Below are 16,780 nucleotides of genomic sequence, written 5' to 3'. Positions count from 1 at the left end.
GCGGGTGGAGGAAGCCCCAGACAGCAGGACCAGACCTTGGCTGGGCATCCTGCCATTTATCAGGGCTGATGACAGAACTGTCCCTGTTAGCGTGCTGTCAGGTAGCCGTCCGTCACCTAGCCCAGTGGGGATCTTGGGCTCGGAGGGGGCGGGCTCGTGGCTCTGCGGCAGCCAAAGGGCAGCGGGGAGCTGGCACCTGTGTGGGCACTTGCTGCCCGTCCCAAAGAGAAGCTGGTGGAGGAAGTGGCGCTAATTCATCCCCATTGTCCAGAGGGACACCTGTATGGGAAGGGGAAGGAACCAGCTGGGTGGAGCCTGGCAGGCCCTGGTGTCCAAGCTGCCCATAGGGCTTCTGGGCACTTTGGCCTCCTGGTTGGGCACCAGGAGGGAGAGACAGCTGGAAGGTGACATGCTTTGCAGCACATGTCACACAAAGAGCTTGGGCTTTGGAGTCGGCCCAGGGCACTTCTGACCCCCAGCCCTATTGCTTACCAGATGCGTGACCTTGGACAAATTACTTGGACTCTCAAACTGCTTCCTCCGTGAGATAAGAATAAGAGGATCAGTCTCATAGGGTTACTTTTTTCCCTGTAATTTGATTATGAAAAATTTCAAACATACTGAAAAATTAAAAGACTTTTACAGCGAATAGCCTCATACTCACCACCTAGAGTCTACAGTGAACAGTTTACCATACTTGCTTTGCCACATACCTTTCCATGCAGTCGCAGTGTTAATTTTGAAGGTGAAATTAATGAGTAGCTGTCGGAGTGCTTGGTACAGTGCCTGGCATGTAGTAGGCGTCTTTCTGGAAGGTGGGGGTGGAGGAGAGGCCCTGTATCCCTGGTGGGTGCTGAGCATGACAGAGGAGAGCTGACCTCCCCGTCTCTACCATCTCCAGGACTTCGGTTTCCACAGCCGGATCTCGGAGCACCTGCTGGATGTGGACATGCTCTCCTCTGTCCTAGATGGAGCCCGCTGGGAGGTGAGTCTCTCTAGGGCTGGGCTGGAGCCTCACTTTTGAAGATAATCAAGAGCTGAGTCCTGCCCATCCCAGGGTGCGTTTCTGGGAGTTCTCTCCCTTCTGATTCCTTAAGGCAAGGCCCTGACTGTGCCTGTGATGGGGCTTCCGACATACATGCTCTGTTGCTGCCGTGAATTAAGTCATTCCGTGTCCTCCACCCCCGTATATTTATCTGTTTATCCAGTCACTTAGCAGCTGAGGGCCGACCACTTGCTCCCGTGCAAAGCACTGTGTAGTTTGTGGGTTTCAAGGCACCTCCCAACCTGGCCCATCCAACCTCTGCAGCCTCATTCTCAGCCCACCTCCCATGCCCCGGCTGTGCCCACCACTCGCCATTCCCCTGGGGCCACACCGTCCACCTCCTTCACCACTCTGCCTGCTGGGCTGCTTTTCCTTCTGTCCCGGCAAGCTCTTTCTTGGTCTTGGAGGTCCACCTCTGACGTCACCTCCTCCAAGCACGATTTATCGTTCCTTCCCTTTGCTTCCCTTAGTGCTGCTTCTTTTGTTTTATGGTTCTTTGTCTCCCCTGCCAGATGTAAGCTCAGACACAGACCCTGTCCTTAAGGAGCTTGAAGCCAAGATCATTTTTGCCTCCTCTGTAGGGTTGTTGAGAGGAGAGAGATTCTGACATGTGGTCTTTGCAAGTTTGAGCGGGCATCTGGTTTGGGTGAAACAAACAAGGTATTTAATGTGAATCAGGCCTGGGTGCCCTTAGTGAAGCGAGTCCTGAGACAGGATAGAGTTACAAGGTCGATTGCATTTGTGCCTGACGTGTTCTTCTTGGTTCTGCTGGACCTTGGTCCCCACCGTTTGCAGCACTGGAGGTCTTTAAAGGCACAGGCAAGGCCAGGTGGTGTTTGTCAGGAAGGGTTTGGAGCAGGTGATTTGTGAGGCACCTTACTGAGTTGGCCGGGCAAGGTGAATTTCCATTGCTCTGTCTCCAAAATCTGGCCAGTGTTAGAATACTTGGGGGGCTTTAAAAAAGACAGATTTCTAGGTCCTGCCTAAGACCTCATGAGGCGAGCAGCCTCTTTTTGGGCCATGCCACTTGGTATAAAGCAGTAGCAGGGCCTGGCTTGCATTTGGTTCTCAGGAGGCACCCTCTGAGGCAGCCGCCCTGGCAGAGGGGGCCATAAGCTGTATCTCATGACCAGTGTAGAGCAGTGCTGGGTGCTCAGGTTGGCTGACCGCGTGGAGCCCCTTGCGAGATTGTGTCCGCCTCTCACTTCAGGGCATGGAGGGGCTGAGCAGGGAGGTGGAGCTGGAGGGACAAGAAACAGCCTCTTTGTGGGACGGATAGAACCATAGGTACAGTCCCCTTTGTCTTTCGGGCACTTGTCCATTTTCCATATTCTCTGGATCTCTCCCAAGGCCAGGGCCAGTGCAGAGGCTTAGAACTGAGCTAAATTAATTTTTGTTCACTTAAACATTTTTGATGCATCTTTATTGAGATCTAATTTACATAAATAAACTGGACACGTATAAATGGTACCATTTGATAAGTTTTACCATATATATACACCTTTCAAATCACCACCACGGTCAAGATAATGATTATAATGAATTACAAGCATGATGAATTTTATAATAGGTTACAAAAAATGACCATACAATTATTTCAAATAATACAGAAGGTCAAAGTCTTCTGCTTCCTGCAGCCTTACTCCCTCCCGCAGGTCGGGACTGTTAGTTTCCATTAACATTTTTCATGTGCCTTTCCAGAAAATTTTCTGTACACATATAAGCATGTATTTATTTTCTATTTGTTAATCTTTTTTTTCCCCACAGAAATTGGAACTGTGCTATAAAAACTGCTTGGCAATATGCTCTTCAAATTCGAGAATAGACCCTTAGCTTATTTCTATGCTATTTCAGATCTGCCCTACTCCTTTTATTGGTTGCATAGCATTCTGCTTTATGAATGCGCTGTGACTTACTGGGATTTATTAAACTGAGGACTGCATGATAAAGAAAAACCAAAACCCCGGAGCTGAGTTTAGGTTGGGGAAGTGGTGTCTTGAGCAGTCTTAGGCCGGAGGCTTAGAGTGTGCTTGTGTCTCCCCTTTCTGAAGAGTGCCGATATGCCTGATTTCTTTGTCTGGTTCCTTTGACTCCCTTTCTGGGGCAAAAATGTCTAGGGAGCAGGTAAAAACTCTGCTCAAAGGACCTCTGTCTGGGTACTTACCCAAGGTGTCCCTTATTCTCTAGCTGGGGGCTAGTTGAGTTTCTAGCAGAAATATGGAAGGTGAAATAAGAAGGAAATAGACAGGCCTTGTCTGTAGCTTGTCCTTTCTGATTCAGGGCTCAGTCCCCCGATATTTATTACAATCACTGCACTTTGTTACCCGTCTTATATTTTAGTTTGTGAAATAGACTGGCCTGTGTGATTGCTTTTGTTTTTGTTTTTCCTTGAAAAGAGAGAGGGGGAGCTGTCTGCTGAGCTTGTTGTGAATTGTAGGGAAGACGAGTTGTGAGTTGAGCTCTGGAAGGGAAGGAGGTGGGGTGGGAGAAGGGCGGCCCGCCCCGCCATTGTCTGCGGGCTCTGCCCGGCTGATGCGATTAGGAGTGGCAGCGCTGGCAGGGAGCCCTTCTGCTGCGGGCACCAGGAGGCACTCCCAGGCAACATTGCTATTTTTAATGTAATTTGGGGGAGCTGGCTTGTAGTTCAGACCCATCCAGATGGCAGAGTCGGCCACAGCTGCCGGGGCTCAGGCTGCCAGTGGAGAGGTGTGGGGGGCTGGGGGGCATGGGGCTGGGGACACGGAGGTGTGCCAGCCCGGCCGGAGCCCTACTGGGGAAGATGGAGTGAGCCGTCTCCTGCCCCACCTCTCCTGTTAACCCTCATGTCCCGGAACAGACAGGGCTCCTGTCAGCGTGACAGAAGGAGTGCAGGTCCTAGGATGGGGACTGACACCGGCGACGCTGGGTTTCTTTTGTGTTTTGTTTTTCCTCAGGCTGGGGAAGAGGAGAGGGGGTGTGAGGAGAGCTCGTATTTGTGGCATGCCTTCTTTTGGGCCGGAGTCGGGCTTTATGTACATGATCTCATTTAATCTTCACCAGAAGCCCTGTGAGCTGTGGTTTGCTATCCCATTTTGTAGTGGAGGAGGTGCTAGAACAAAGGGTTGAGTCCAGGCTGACTGCCCTACTCTACCCACGTGACCTCACCCCTGCAGAAAATATGTGAATGTATCAAGAATAGTCCTTTTTCACCAGCTTGATAAATTTGCCTAGACACCTAAGCTTTAAAATGAGATCTGGGGTTGGCTTTTTTTTTTTTTTTTTTTGCGCCGTCTGGCTGGTAAAATCCCTGACTAGGAAGGGGGCATCATTGTCTACTGATGGGACCTGGGTGTCGGGGGAGCAAAGGAGCGCCCCGTCTTCCTCCCTTCAGGTGCCCACACAGTGCCCTTCTCGTCTGGAGTACAGCTCTCTGTCATTTCACCAAGTCTCCATCTCTCCAGGGTCCTTCCTCTTTAATGCACTTGTCTGCTGTGCCCAGTCCTGCTCACTTAATTTGAGCATCCCCGATTATCACTGGCACTGGTGGCCTGGGGCCTCTGTGGATCTGGGGTGTTCATGGATGGCTCCGCTTTGTGCAACTGGCAGTGAAGGGTTTCCAGCTGCAGAAGGCAGGATTTTCTTTTTCTTAGGTGTTCTGCTTCAGCCTCTGGCTTCTGCCTCTGCCTGCAGTGGCTTTGGTGTCTGACTCATCCTCCCCAGGCCAGCAAGTCTGGCCCTGGGAGCAGCTGTGAGCCTGGGGGCTTAGCCAAAGCCCCAGGGCCTTCACTGTGCGGTAGACGACCTTCTCTTCTGCATCCCGAGTGGTCCTCACTCACCAAGAGCCACCTCGCAGTGCTTCCCCCTGGCATGAGAGTCAGTTTGAGGATTAAAGGACCCAGTGCAGACCCCCCAACCCCCCAAAGTATACACTTTCCACTGCTACTTGCCTACAGGCCCAGAGGTTGGGAAGAGAAGACAAGGATGCCTGCCAGTCCAGCCAAGATGAGCTGCAGAGCAAGAAGTCCGGAGGCTCGGAGAGGTATAGTGCGTGGGAGGCCGCCCTCAGGGACTTTGTGATGGCGTGGACTTGGGCAGAATTCCTGGCTTTGGTCTACGTACCTCAGTGTGCTCCTGCCTGAAGGCAGATGGTGAACTGACTGGATGGCCTTGCAAAGTCTGCGTGTGTGTGTGTGTGTGTGTGTGTGTGTGTGTGTGTGTGTGTGTGTGTGTGTACGCAAACCAAGTCAGGAGTGGGAGGTACTGCTGGAGCATATGGGGGTATTTTGTGCCCATAGCACTATTGTGGGGACAGGGCTCTGTCCTTTTCATCAGATTGGATGAAGCCTTGTGTGTCCCTGCTCGTGGGCCAGGTCTGGATAGCCTGCTCGAGGTCCGGGGGACCATGTTAGAGGGTCGGTAGTGCAGCTCAGACCTTACCAGGCCTTACCACAACAGAAATGGCTGTGGCTGTGTGTGTGTGTGTGTGTGTGTGTGTGTGTGTGTGTGAGAGAGAGAGAGAGAGAGAGAGAGAGAGAGAGGGAGTGAGAGAGAGAGAGAGAGAGAGAGAGAGAGAGAGAGTGAGTGAGAGACAGGAGCTTCCAGCTTCTCAGGCCTGAGCCCATGATAAGAGAAGGGCTGCCACCCTGGAAGGGGAAGGGGGTGGTCATTCTACTTTTTGGACCTTGAAAAGCTATCAGCATTCTTACTTGAAGCTACAGCTCCATGCATTGTCTATAGTCTGACCGTTTGAGTCTGGCTTCTCTTTTTCTCCCTCTTTTCTGCTCAGTTCTTCCATCACCACCCCCCGCCCCCAACACACACACACACACACACACACACACTCTCCCCGGCCCCAGTGATGGCAGGAATGCATACGTCTGTGCGCGTGCCCAGCTCTCACTCCTGGGCCAAGCAAATGCAGCCCAGGGACCTGGGAAGGCTGAGTGTAGTCCAGGCAAAGGGAGAGCTCCGGAGGGAGTTCCTTCATCCTGCTTTTCTGGCTGCTTTGGCCTCCGTGGGCTCTCCATGGAGGTGGGGCCCCGGCTGGGGTCCAGCCCACAGGAGGCATGGACCTCGGTCCCCGTACTCCACTCCCCAATCCTCCTGCTGCTCTCCGAGCGGAGGCCCTGACTCTGCTGCTCTGCCCAGGTTATCTCCTCCTCTTCTGCATGGGGAGCGGCTCCAGAGTCCCCTTCACAGCCAGGCCACGGATGAAGGGCCTCCGCAGCCCCTGGAGGAGCAGCCGGAACGGAAGGGAACAGAGGAGCCTGGGGAGGGCTCTGCAGGCAGCCCCGCGCCCCCTGGTCCCCTGCAGAGGTAAGGGTGGGCTGGAAGCCTCCCAGGGTGGGCGTGGCGGGCCTGGAGAGGTGGGGAGAGCAGGGGGCGGGGTTGCAGCCTAAGCAGCAGCAAGGGACGTTTCTGCTTAGTGTTTCACACAAGCTGGAGAGTTAGGAAATCTGCCTCTTCCTCGTCCTTGGCCTACAGCTAAAGTCGGGGTGCACAGTCTGGTTAGGGGAGCTTAGAAACTCTGGAACTAGGAAGTATGTCTTCTGACCCAGCTGCCCTCCTGCCAGGGGCCGGGGCAGAGACTGCTGTCACCCCGGGCTAGGCTGTTCCTGCCAGGGGGGCCATTTTTCCCGGTGCCCACCTGCCAGCCCCCTCCTTCCCAGCAGCCATCCCACCGCTAGTCACTCAGCAAGCCTGTGGGGAGCCCTGCTGGGTGCAGGGCCCCGGGCTTCCCTGAGGCCTGCTGAGAGGACCTTCACTCCCTAGCCTGCTCCAGAGCCGGTGTAGATTTGCTAGTTTGTTCCCCTGGCAAGAGGAAGACGCTGGTCTTAGAGCTCATCTGGTTCGAATGAGTCACTGGGGGAGGCTGTGCAGCAGTCGTGTTTAGTCAGCAGTATCCACGGAACCCCTGCTGTGTGCAGAGCTTCTCCTCGGTGCCGTAACCATTCTGCATCCCACCTGGGACGCGGATCTCTGGTCCTTCAGTGTAAACTGCTCGGGAAGAGGCAGGGAGGGGAGCTGGGATCTGAGACCTGAGATAGGGACACCACAGGTCTTGCCGGGGCCGCTGCCTCCTTCGTCCCCATCACAGACCTTTGACCCCGAATGGGGTACACCCGGAGCCTGTCACCTTCCTCTGGCTTTAACACAGTTGCTTCCTTGTTGCTGTCAAGGGAGGAGATCCCAAGCCCACCTGCCGCCCACGAGAGGGGCGAGGAGCAGTGCTCCCAGGCCGAGGGGCCGGGCCCTGGGCAGGACGAGGCCGAGGAGCCCGAGGAGAAGGTGGCGGTCAGCCCCACCCTGCCAGTCTCTCCAGAGGTGTAAGGGCCAGTTTTCATGTCTGTCCCTGTCCTCCACTGTGTGTGGATTGCCTCAGTGCCCATCTGGTCTTGGATGGTGGGGAGGGGATGCTCTGGCTCCGGCTCAAGGAGTGGAGTGGGGGGAGAGTGAGCGAACCCTTGGTTCTGCGTGCAGCCCCCGGGGCTCCCCTTGGTCAGCACCTGGGGTACGAGGCTGGAAGCGAGGGGGAGGGGGTAGGGTATCTCCTGGGTCATTAGCAGAAACCTGGTAAAGCGTGTTTTCCCCTCTACCAGGCACTGTTTTTCTTTGAAAAAATTACTGAGGTATTTATATACATGAAAGTACACACATCTGAAATGTCCAAGTCAGTGAGTGTTTACATACATATACACCGTATCACAACCACCCAGATCATTTGCAGAACATTTCCATCCCTCCTGAAAGTTTCCTCAGGCCCCTTTCCGCTCAGTCTACCTGCCCTAGGTCACCGCTATTCTAGCTTCTGTCCCATAGATTCGTTTTTCCAGTTCTCTAACTTCATATGAATGGAATTATCCAGTACACAGTATATATCTTTTGTGCCTGGGTTCAAAGCTCACCTGTGCCGTTGCACCAAGCACTTCTAAAACTTAGAAACCTTTCCGCTCTCCTCCCCTTTCTCGCCCCTTTTAGAGATAAGGAAACTGAGGTTCAGGGAGGTGAAGTGATTTGCCCAAGGTCACATCGCCAGTCGGTTGCAGAATTAGGACCTGAGCCCTCTAGTCACCTGAGCCGTCGACTTCTGACTCTTGCTCTGCAGCCACCGTGCCTTTTCTCTGCATGGAGAGAAACAGGTGTCAGGGTGATATAGTTTTTCCTGTCTGTGAACTGAGCAGTACAAAAGGATTAAGCGTCCTCAGGATTCGGGCTGACTGTTGAGCAGAGACAGGTTCATGCACTGATTACTCACAGGAAGCGTCACCGAGAGCTGGCGGGGCACGTGAGTGCACAATCTCATGTCATCGCTGTAGCGCTGCAGGAGTGATGTAGGGAAGGGGTAGCCCATTTTTCAGGTGGTGGTATATCCCACAGTGACAGCTCTGCCCCTGAGGAATGACATAGCTTTCCCAGGTCCCCTTGGTGGCTGTGGACAGCCAGATCAGGGTGCTTTTGATGAGGACAGGAGGTGAGTGGGGTTCAGAAACAGGACCCTCTGGGCAGAGGTCAGAGGGCATTTTCCCGGGGCTTCTGGAAGAGAAGCTGGCCAGTGAGGCTCCTCCTGGCTGCCTGGGCTGATGAGTCCCCTTCCTTTGTGTTTCTCCTCCCATCCCAGGGAGGCTGCCCCTGCTGGGGGGCTCTCTCCCGGACCCCACAGTTTCAGTTTACACAGCACCCTTAGGAAATGTCTTCTGTTCCTTTCCTCAGTCTTCTCAGCCTCCATAACTTCCTTGTTATTAATCTTTACAGCTACGTTAAGAATGGATTGATTTTCTGGGATTCGTGGGGAGTGGCTCTGTGTCTGTGCCTCATTTGTATCCATGGGATTTTAATTTATGGAGGTGACTGAGTGACAACACAGAGAGGCCAATGCCACTGAAAGAAGAATTTATTCCTTATATTTCCAGAGAGAAGAGGGCATGCCACGCCAGGTGGAGCCACGTGGGGAAGGACCAGAGTTGGTCAGGAGGCCAAAGAGGCGAGAAGGAAGAGTGTGACCCAGAGCCTTTATTGGGGTTTTCGTGGGAAGCAATGGGCGAGGCAGGGTAAGTACCCTGAGCGAGTGGAGGGGTGGAAAGTTTGAATAACTTTGGAGGGCTCTGGGCCTGGTCTCTAGTTACCTGGTGCCTGGCCCTGGGTGATTTTGGGCATGGGAAATAGATCAGGAGATGGTAGGGGGTGTAGGGATTTGTTGGTTTGCATGTGAAAGACATACTCCCTTTGCTGTCTGTAAGGATTGGCTGGTCTGGGGGGGGGCACCCTCTCCTTGACCAGCCAGCTTTTTCAGATGCCAGAACATCATGAAATACAGAAAATAAAAAGCATGATTAGTAGAGTCTGTCGCCTGCATCGATATTGTCAAGCTGAATCAGGAGGAGTTAAGAGCAAAGGGCAGGTCAGGGAGTGCAGGCAGGGCTAGCAAGCAGCCGCCGCTGTGCGTGCTTTATGGCCGGAGGCCTGGGTCTGGGAAACAAGGATACCCTTCCGTTTGTCATCCCAGCATCTTCCATGAGGTGTGTATAGAGAGAGGGTAAATGAATTAAGACAACTGGGTTGAAAGTGAGCGGAGACAGGATCCCTGATAGTGATCTGAGTTTTAGTGGTACCCTGGCCATTTCAGGGCCATGGGTATCATATCCTCCTCCCTCCCTGCCCGCCTTCCCTCCTTGCTTTCCCTCATGTGGCTCGGAGTAACTTGGTGGCCAGTCTGAAAGGACGATGCTCTTCCTGAGCCTCCTCTTGGCCACTAACTGTTGCAAACTGGGTCTCACTCATGCTGATACCTGAGGAGTGGCCTAGAAATCGGACCTGCCTCTTCCTCTGGCGTCTCCAACTGCCCAGTTATCTCACAGATCTTTCAGGCTCACTGTTTGACCGCCTTGGACCTAAGCTGGGAGTTTGGGATACTCGATCTTTAAAACAGGGACACGGAGAAGAGGCCCACTGAAAAGCAGCCCCATTTGCCTGTGTGCCAGGCGTGCAGGCAGGCTCAGTGGTGCGTGCAGCCTGGGCACACACTGGCATGCCGGCTGATGCCCCATCTCTCCGCAGCCTCTGTCCCCAGGGCTCCACATAGCTACGTAGCCCACAGGGGAGAGAGACATTGAAAGGTACCATCTCAGGGAAAACAGATGTGTTCAGCTCAGGTTGGAAATGAGTTGGAGGGTTGGTGAGACTGAGAGCTGCGGGGGGAGGCTCTTTCCGAGGGCGGGATTCTCAGAGGAGGTGGCGGCCACATCTTACATCTGCGTCAGTCGGGCGGGGACAGGGGACTGAGAGGAAGATGGGAATTGGAAGCGGGGAGATGGGCTTGGGAGCAGAAGAGAACTGAAGGCAGAACTCAAGACTGTTTCTGGTCTGAGTCATGATTTTAGGAAAGATCTTAATGATATTTCAGAGATATCAGTAGCCTTTTGTGTCTTCCTTCTCTCTCTGGCCTCAAGGGGCTGAAATGGAATTCCAGAGCCCTTGTTTACTTCTGCTGTTCTAATCTGATCCTGCCCGCTGCCTTCTGTCGGCTGCAGTGTGGGAGCTGAGTGAGGAGGGGGGTTTACATCCCCAGCGGTGGACGGGGGACTGGCTCCCCTCTTGGACTCTGGCCCATCTTGTCCTTGATTTGGACCATGCCCATATGCTGTTGGGGTCCACTGGGCCACCGTGCCAGGCCTGCCGCAGCTGGAGCACCATGGGAGAAGATGGTGGTTGGGTGGCCAGACCAATTTCTGATGTAAGATTTAGGGACCTGGGAATGCCAGCATGTCCTGGCCTTTAGGAAAGCCACTCTGGGAGGCAAAACACTTTATCCCGCTTATGCTTTCGTTGCTTAAAATGTTCTTGGGGTTTCTCTTTGGGTATTTCCTTTAAGAACCAGAATACAAGCAACATAACAGCCTTCATTATAAACATCTCTTTAACCGATACCAGTGTTCCTTATCTTACCAGCCGCCTTATGCATCCAGGTTAGAATTTCTTTTGCACATTTCCAAACAGTGAATTCACTCTAAGCGGATGAAGTTGTGGCATCATCGGGGAGATATGGAGCCTGGCATTCTGGTTGTGCTCTTGCTACTGTCTTTGGCTTAGGGAAGGGTCTCCTGCCCGGCTCCCTTGGCAGAGTGGGCAGGACGGTTTCCCATTCCTGGGCCTCCATGGACTATTCTAGATCTCAGGGCTAGGAGTTCTAGCAGCGAGGAGACATGCTGCTGCTTCTCCCGCTGGCTCATACACACTGGCCTCTGTTCAGTTTGAGAGTCCGAGAGCAGCCTCTGGGGACTTCCCAAGCTGCTGGCATGAGCCTCAAGTAGCAGGGAGAGCCCTGGTAGGGAGTCGGAAACAGGGCCATGAGCCACTCTGGGGAGGAATCCATGAGGGCCGGAGCTTCGCTCTCTTCCTGCTGCCGCCAGCCCTTGAGCCACCAGCCCTTGAGCCACAGCTTGGGTGTTCACTCAGGCCACAACCTACCAGGTCCCCTGAGAGCCTCCTACGGGCCACCCTCATCCCCAGGCTCTCGGGGCCTTTGACAGCCCCCGTGGGGCTTGTCCTATAGAACAAATGCTGCCTGTGTCTTCGAGAGGGTAGCCTTGCCTCCCGTCCTTGGGTACCTGATTTGCACTTACGATTCCTGACCCTGGGCCCTCTGTTAGGGTTCCGTATGTGCTGTTCTGTATCTGTATAAATCCTAGTGCCGAAAGGTGGGTGGATAGTAAACCTAGTGAAATGCTGCTTCCACCCTTGGCAGGCGATCTACAGAGCCTGCGGCTCCCCCAGAGCAGCTCTCAGAGGCTGCACTGAAGACCACGGAAGAGGCGGTGGCCCAAGAACTCGAGCAAGAGCAGAGCTGGCTCCTGGAGTCCAAGCGAGAGAAGATGCAGCGGCTGCAGGAGAAGCTGTGGCAGGAGGAGGAGGCGGAGACCCTGCAGCTTCACCGGCAGAAGGAGAAGGCGCTCAGGTCCCGTCCCGCCCCCAGCCCAGCCGCCCCGGCTGTGCAGGGCCACCCTCCTCCCGCCCTGGCAGCCATGGGGATGCCCGGGGCCCCTCCAGGACTGCTCCTCAGTGGCCCGTGTGGAGCGGTGGGCTCCCTGGCCAGGGCTCGTGCCTCTCCTCTTTTTGGGGAGGACTTGGGAGGCGTGATCGTAATGAGGGTAGCTAACATTTTTTGAGAGATCACACTGATCCACATGCTTTATGTCTATTAATTTGTTCGGTCCTCGGAACGGCCCTTATGAGGTGTCATCATCAATTCTGTTTTGTAGCATCTATAATAGAGACGAAGAAACTGAGGCACAGAAAGGTTACGTAGCTTGTCCCAGGTATGGAGGCTCATGAGCAGCAGAGCCCGGACTAACCCAGGCGCTTTGTCTCCGGAGAACAACTGCATCGTCCTCTCTCTTGGGAGTCAGGGCCCTGTTGGAACCCAGTGAGACTGGGAGGGACCACGTGACTTGGTGTGAGGTGCTCTCGGACCCAGAAGTTTCTGTGTGGGTTCCTACTCTTTGAGTAGCTGTCTGCGAGGCCCTAGACAAATGCGACATGTAAGCCTGGGCTGGGCCTGCGTGTGTGGATTGTGTGTATGTATGCTGGAGTTTTCTTTGTGTAGGAAAAGGCAGTTCAGGGCTGGCATGATGGCTCCACAGAGTCACCAGGTCCCTGGTCTCCTTTAATCTCTCTGCCATGTTAGTGCTGGGTTTTGCTCTCAGGGTCTCTTTACAGTCCAATATAGCTGCTGGATCTCCAGCCATCGTGTCTGTGCTCCAGGCAGGAAGAATAGGGGCACCTTCTAGCTCATTCAGTCCCTTTGAAGGCGCTTTCCTGGAAACTTTACCCAATAACTTCTGCTTATTCTTTAAAGGAGTTTTCCTGGAAACTTTACCCAATAATTTCCACTTATATCGGGCTGGCTACCCCTGGTTGCAAAGGGTAACTGGGAAATGTAGTCCTTCAGCTGGTCCTCTGTACCTGATAGAAAAAGATCAGGGTTCTCTTAGTAAAGAAAAATAGGAGAATGGATATTGAGAGGGTAATAAGCAATCTCTGTCACAGTTCTAGGATGGGAAAGGTGCTACAAAAAGATGTTAATATATTTCACTTACTTGGCAATTAAACTAAAGGCTAAATCTTGTCCTCTTGGGCAGAACATCCAAAAGTGCTAGAGACTTGCTATTTTTCTATCATACATAGCAAAGACTTATAAAAATATTTATGCTTAATTTAGAGAAACTAACAAAACCAACACCCAACTACCCAGAGGGTTGGGGACAGTCTTTCTCATTAGCCCAACACAGGATCTACTGACCCTGCATCCATCCTTATGTCACCCCTCCTGGATCCCCAGCCAGAGTGCATCCCAGAGGACGGATCTTCCCACAGCATCCTCCTCTTCCAGCCAACTGAAACTTGGGGCGGGGGCCCACCCAAACAGGGTGCGACTCAGCTTGCCTTGAGAGACAGTGCCTGGGAGGAAATCCCCGTGGTGTCTCCCTGCCCGCCTACCAGGCTCCTCTCTCTTCCTGGTCACCCTCGGCTGGGCTGACTGTGCCTTTTGTCCCTCCCCAAACCCCCCAACTGCAGAGGGGGCCTCCCAGAGACCTCTTAAGTCGTGGTGAAAACCAGCCTGCCAGAAGTGTCCGACTCAGGGCCTGAAACACAGTAGTTGCTCAATAAATGGTGGCTCTTGATTGTAAATATTTTCAGTCGAAATCAGTACAGTGTCAGCGGTCTTGATTAAGTGGTTTCTCTGTGGGCAGTGCCTTGCCTGGCTGTCTTCAAAGTAGTTTATCGCGAGAACCCTGTTTCTGTTTACGTGTGAGCCTTTCTGAGGGGTGGGGCCTCCTCTCTGCTGCGAAACTGCCACCTGGTAGAAATTTCTGGAAACCCCAGCTGACCTTGTAGCAAATATTTCTCGAATGAGAAAGCAGGCAGGAAGGCAGACAGGCTCACTCTTAGTTTCTTTAGTTACAAAACGAGGAGATTGAGTTTAGTTGTAAGATAAAGAGAGAGAGTTGTAAAATGCAGGACTTAACCTCTAAAGACCCTTCCAGCTCTGCCATTCTGCGGTGCTACGTGTAACATTTGGCCACGGGATGAAGAGAAAGGATTTCTGGGGAATCTAGAAGGAAGGATTTTTACTTCACTCAAATTTTCTGTCATCGTGGAAGAGAGCAGCAGAGGTGCTGATAACTTAAAATAGGAAATGAACCTAAATCTTTTCTGGCTTTGGAATTCACTCCAGAAGCTTTTCAAAGAAATTGTCTTCCGAATCATGCACAGCACACAGCCCCTGGTCACGTGGGGGCCGCAGGAGGGCTGTCTGCTTGGGATGAGATGGTTACTATTGTTAGTCTGCGAGTAAGACACCCCTCATAGATAATCAAAGCTTGCTTATGGTTTAGGCCTGGGCGATACTGTTCAAATTCAACAAACATGCACTGAGTACCTACTTCGTATCTGTTACTGTGTTTGGCACTTAGGATAAAACAGGTTTTAAGACAAGACTCTTTCTCTGGAGAAGCTCCCAGACTTGTAAGGAAAACACACGTACAAAAGATTAATTAATTATGGTGCAGCGTGATGCGTGGCACCGAGCGGCATGGATAAGAAAGGTCATCATATAAAGTGTGTTGGGAGCAGAAAGGTAATTGATGAACTTGGAAAGACTTCTCTGAGAGGAGGGAGCTGGGTGTTGAACAAGGAACACGGGTTCGTCAGGTAGGAAAGGGGATTCTAGGCGGGGGAACCAGCGTGAACAAAGGCCAAGAGGCAGGGACGAGTGTAGTGGGGTTTAGAGGGGGTGGCTCATCTGCCGTGGCCAGAGCTGGGCTGGAGTCAGACTGGATCCCACCTTGAGTGAACGCCACCGAGGTGAACCTGGAGGCCGAGGGGAGCCTTTGGCAGAAATGCTGTGCTGGGATCAAGGAGCCTATAATCTGCTTCCGGCGGCAAAGAGCAGGTGGTTCATAGCCCCTCTAACCCGGGGAGGTATTAGAGGGAGGCAGCAGGATGCAGAGGCTGAGGTTAGACTCGTCTTTAAGACTTAGGAAGCTTCGGACTTCCCTGGTGGTGCAGTGGTTAAGAATCCGCCTGCCAATGCAGGGGACACAGGTTTGAGCCCTGGTCCGGGAAGATCCCACATGCTGCAGAGCAACTAAGCCCGTGCACCACAACTGCTGAGCCCACGTGCCACAACTACTGAAGCCCACACACCTAAAGCCCGTGCTCCGCAACAAGAGAAGCCACCCCAATGAGAAGTCCACGTGCAGCAATGAAAAAACCCAATGCAGCCAAAAATAAGTAATAAAAAAAAAAAAAAAAAAAAGGACTTCCCTGGTGGCGCAGCGGTTGGGAATCTGCCTGCCAACACAGGGGACATGGGTTCGAGCCCTGGTCCGGGAAGATCCCACATGCCGCAGAGCAACTAAGCCCATGAGCCACAACTACTGAGCCCACGTGTCACAACTACTGAAGCCTGCATGTCTAGAGCCCGTGCTCTGCAACAAGAGAAGCCACCGCAATAAGAAGCCTGCGCACCGCAACGAAAAGTAGCCCCTGCTCGCCGCAACTAGAGAAAGCCCGTGTGCAGCAACAAAGACCCAAGGCAGGCAAAAATAAATAATGAATTAAAAAAAAAAAAAAGACTTAGGAAGCTTCACAGGCAGGCTACGGGCTTTTGGAGGCCGAGAGCCAGGGGTTATGCCTAAAAGAGGGAAGGCCTTGTCCCGCCAACACACTTGCCTTTCCTTTGCTTACAGTTCCCTGAAGGAGCAGCTGCAGAGAGCCACCGAGGAAGAGGAGAGCCTGGTGAGAGAGCAGGAAGGCCAGAGGCTGTCCCGGCTCTGCGCCCAGGTGCAGTGCAGCGTGGAAGCGGATGAGGACCAAATCAGGTGAGTGCGGGCTGTGGGCTGCCCGGCCCCCTGGAGGTCCACACCACCCACCCCGCCCCCAGTGCCCAGGCCCATCCCCACCCGCTTGTCTGCCCAGGGCCGAGCACGAGGCTTCCCTGCAGAGGCTGCGAGAAGAGCTGGAGTCTCTACAGAAGGCTGAGAGGGCCAGCTTGGAAGAGAGAAGCAGGCAGACGCTGGAGCGTCTCAGGGAAGACATGGAGGCTTCGGAGAAGAGAGAGCAGGCCGCCCTGAACACGGAGAAGGAGAGGGCCTTGCAGCAGCTGAGGGAGCAGCTGGAAGGGGAGAGGAAAGACGTGAGCGGCCCCCCTCCCTGCCCCGATGTGATCCTGGGCTGCCAGGGGAGGGACTGAGCACTGAGGAAGAGGAAGCGCCAGCCTTGGGGCGCAGGGTGGGGAGCCAGGTGGAGAGCGGGTGTCTGCGTGGATGGGCAACGAGATGTTGGGCCGGCTGTCTGGGCCCATGTGGACCCGGCCTGTGGATTTGGGAAGATTTCATGACTGAAAGAACTTAAACCAGACCAGAGCTCTTGAGACCAAGGGGCCCTGTCCTTGTCCTTGTCCCTGAGGGGCAGCTGTGAGGACCTCGCGCTTCTCTCCTTTCCTCCCCTGCCTCAGAGTGAGAGGCTAGCCCGCTCAGAGGAAGTTTTTCTCCTTTGTCCTTACTCCCTGTCCCTCCGGTCCGGTGGGTCTGTCTCTAGGTAAGAGGCTGAAGTAGGTGATAGGCCACGTGGAACTTTTGTTTTCTTTTGGTGATGGGTGGAGTTTCAGCTCTCAGGCCCGGGGAGCCTGCAGCGAGGCATGGGGGTGTGGGGACGTCATTGTACCACACGCGCTCTGGGAGGTGGTGCTGAGATGTG

General features: G+C 53.6%; 1 protein-coding gene across 15 annotated transcripts in view; it reads left to right on the top strand.

Annotated features, from left to right (window-relative positions):
* Positions 1–16,780, top strand: part of CEP164 (centrosomal protein 164) — a 71,956-nt gene that overhangs the window by 43,404 nt on the left and 11,772 nt on the right. For 11 of the 15 annotated variants that reach the window (XM_068554643.1, XM_068554655.1, XM_068554647.1 and 8 more), the window contains 8 exons: positions 902–985; positions 4,978–5,063; positions 6,173–6,340; positions 7,204–7,350; positions 8,935–9,072; positions 11,766–11,975; positions 15,772–15,903; positions 16,001–16,217. In XM_068554643.1, the coding sequence (XP_068410744.1) occupies positions 902–985; positions 4,978–5,063; positions 6,173–6,340; positions 7,204–7,350; positions 8,935–9,072; positions 11,766–11,975; positions 15,772–15,903; positions 16,001–16,217 (1,182 nt within the window). The remainder of the gene's footprint in view (positions 1–901; positions 986–4,977; positions 5,064–6,172; positions 6,341–7,203; positions 7,351–8,934; positions 9,073–11,765; positions 11,976–15,771; positions 15,904–16,000; positions 16,218–16,780) is intronic. The other 4 variants (XM_068554648.1, XM_068554656.1, XR_011075358.1 and 1 more) reach the window with 3 other exon arrangements.

Source organism: Eschrichtius robustus, chromosome 11, assembly GCF_028021215.1.
Source record: "Eschrichtius robustus isolate mEscRob2 chromosome 11, mEscRob2.pri, whole genome shotgun sequence".
In the NCBI taxonomy this organism is placed as follows: domain Eukaryota; kingdom Metazoa; phylum Chordata; class Mammalia; order Artiodactyla; family Eschrichtiidae; genus Eschrichtius; species Eschrichtius robustus.
The sequence above is the reverse complement of the archived record's forward strand: the minus strand, read 5'-3'. Positions and strand labels throughout refer to the sequence as shown.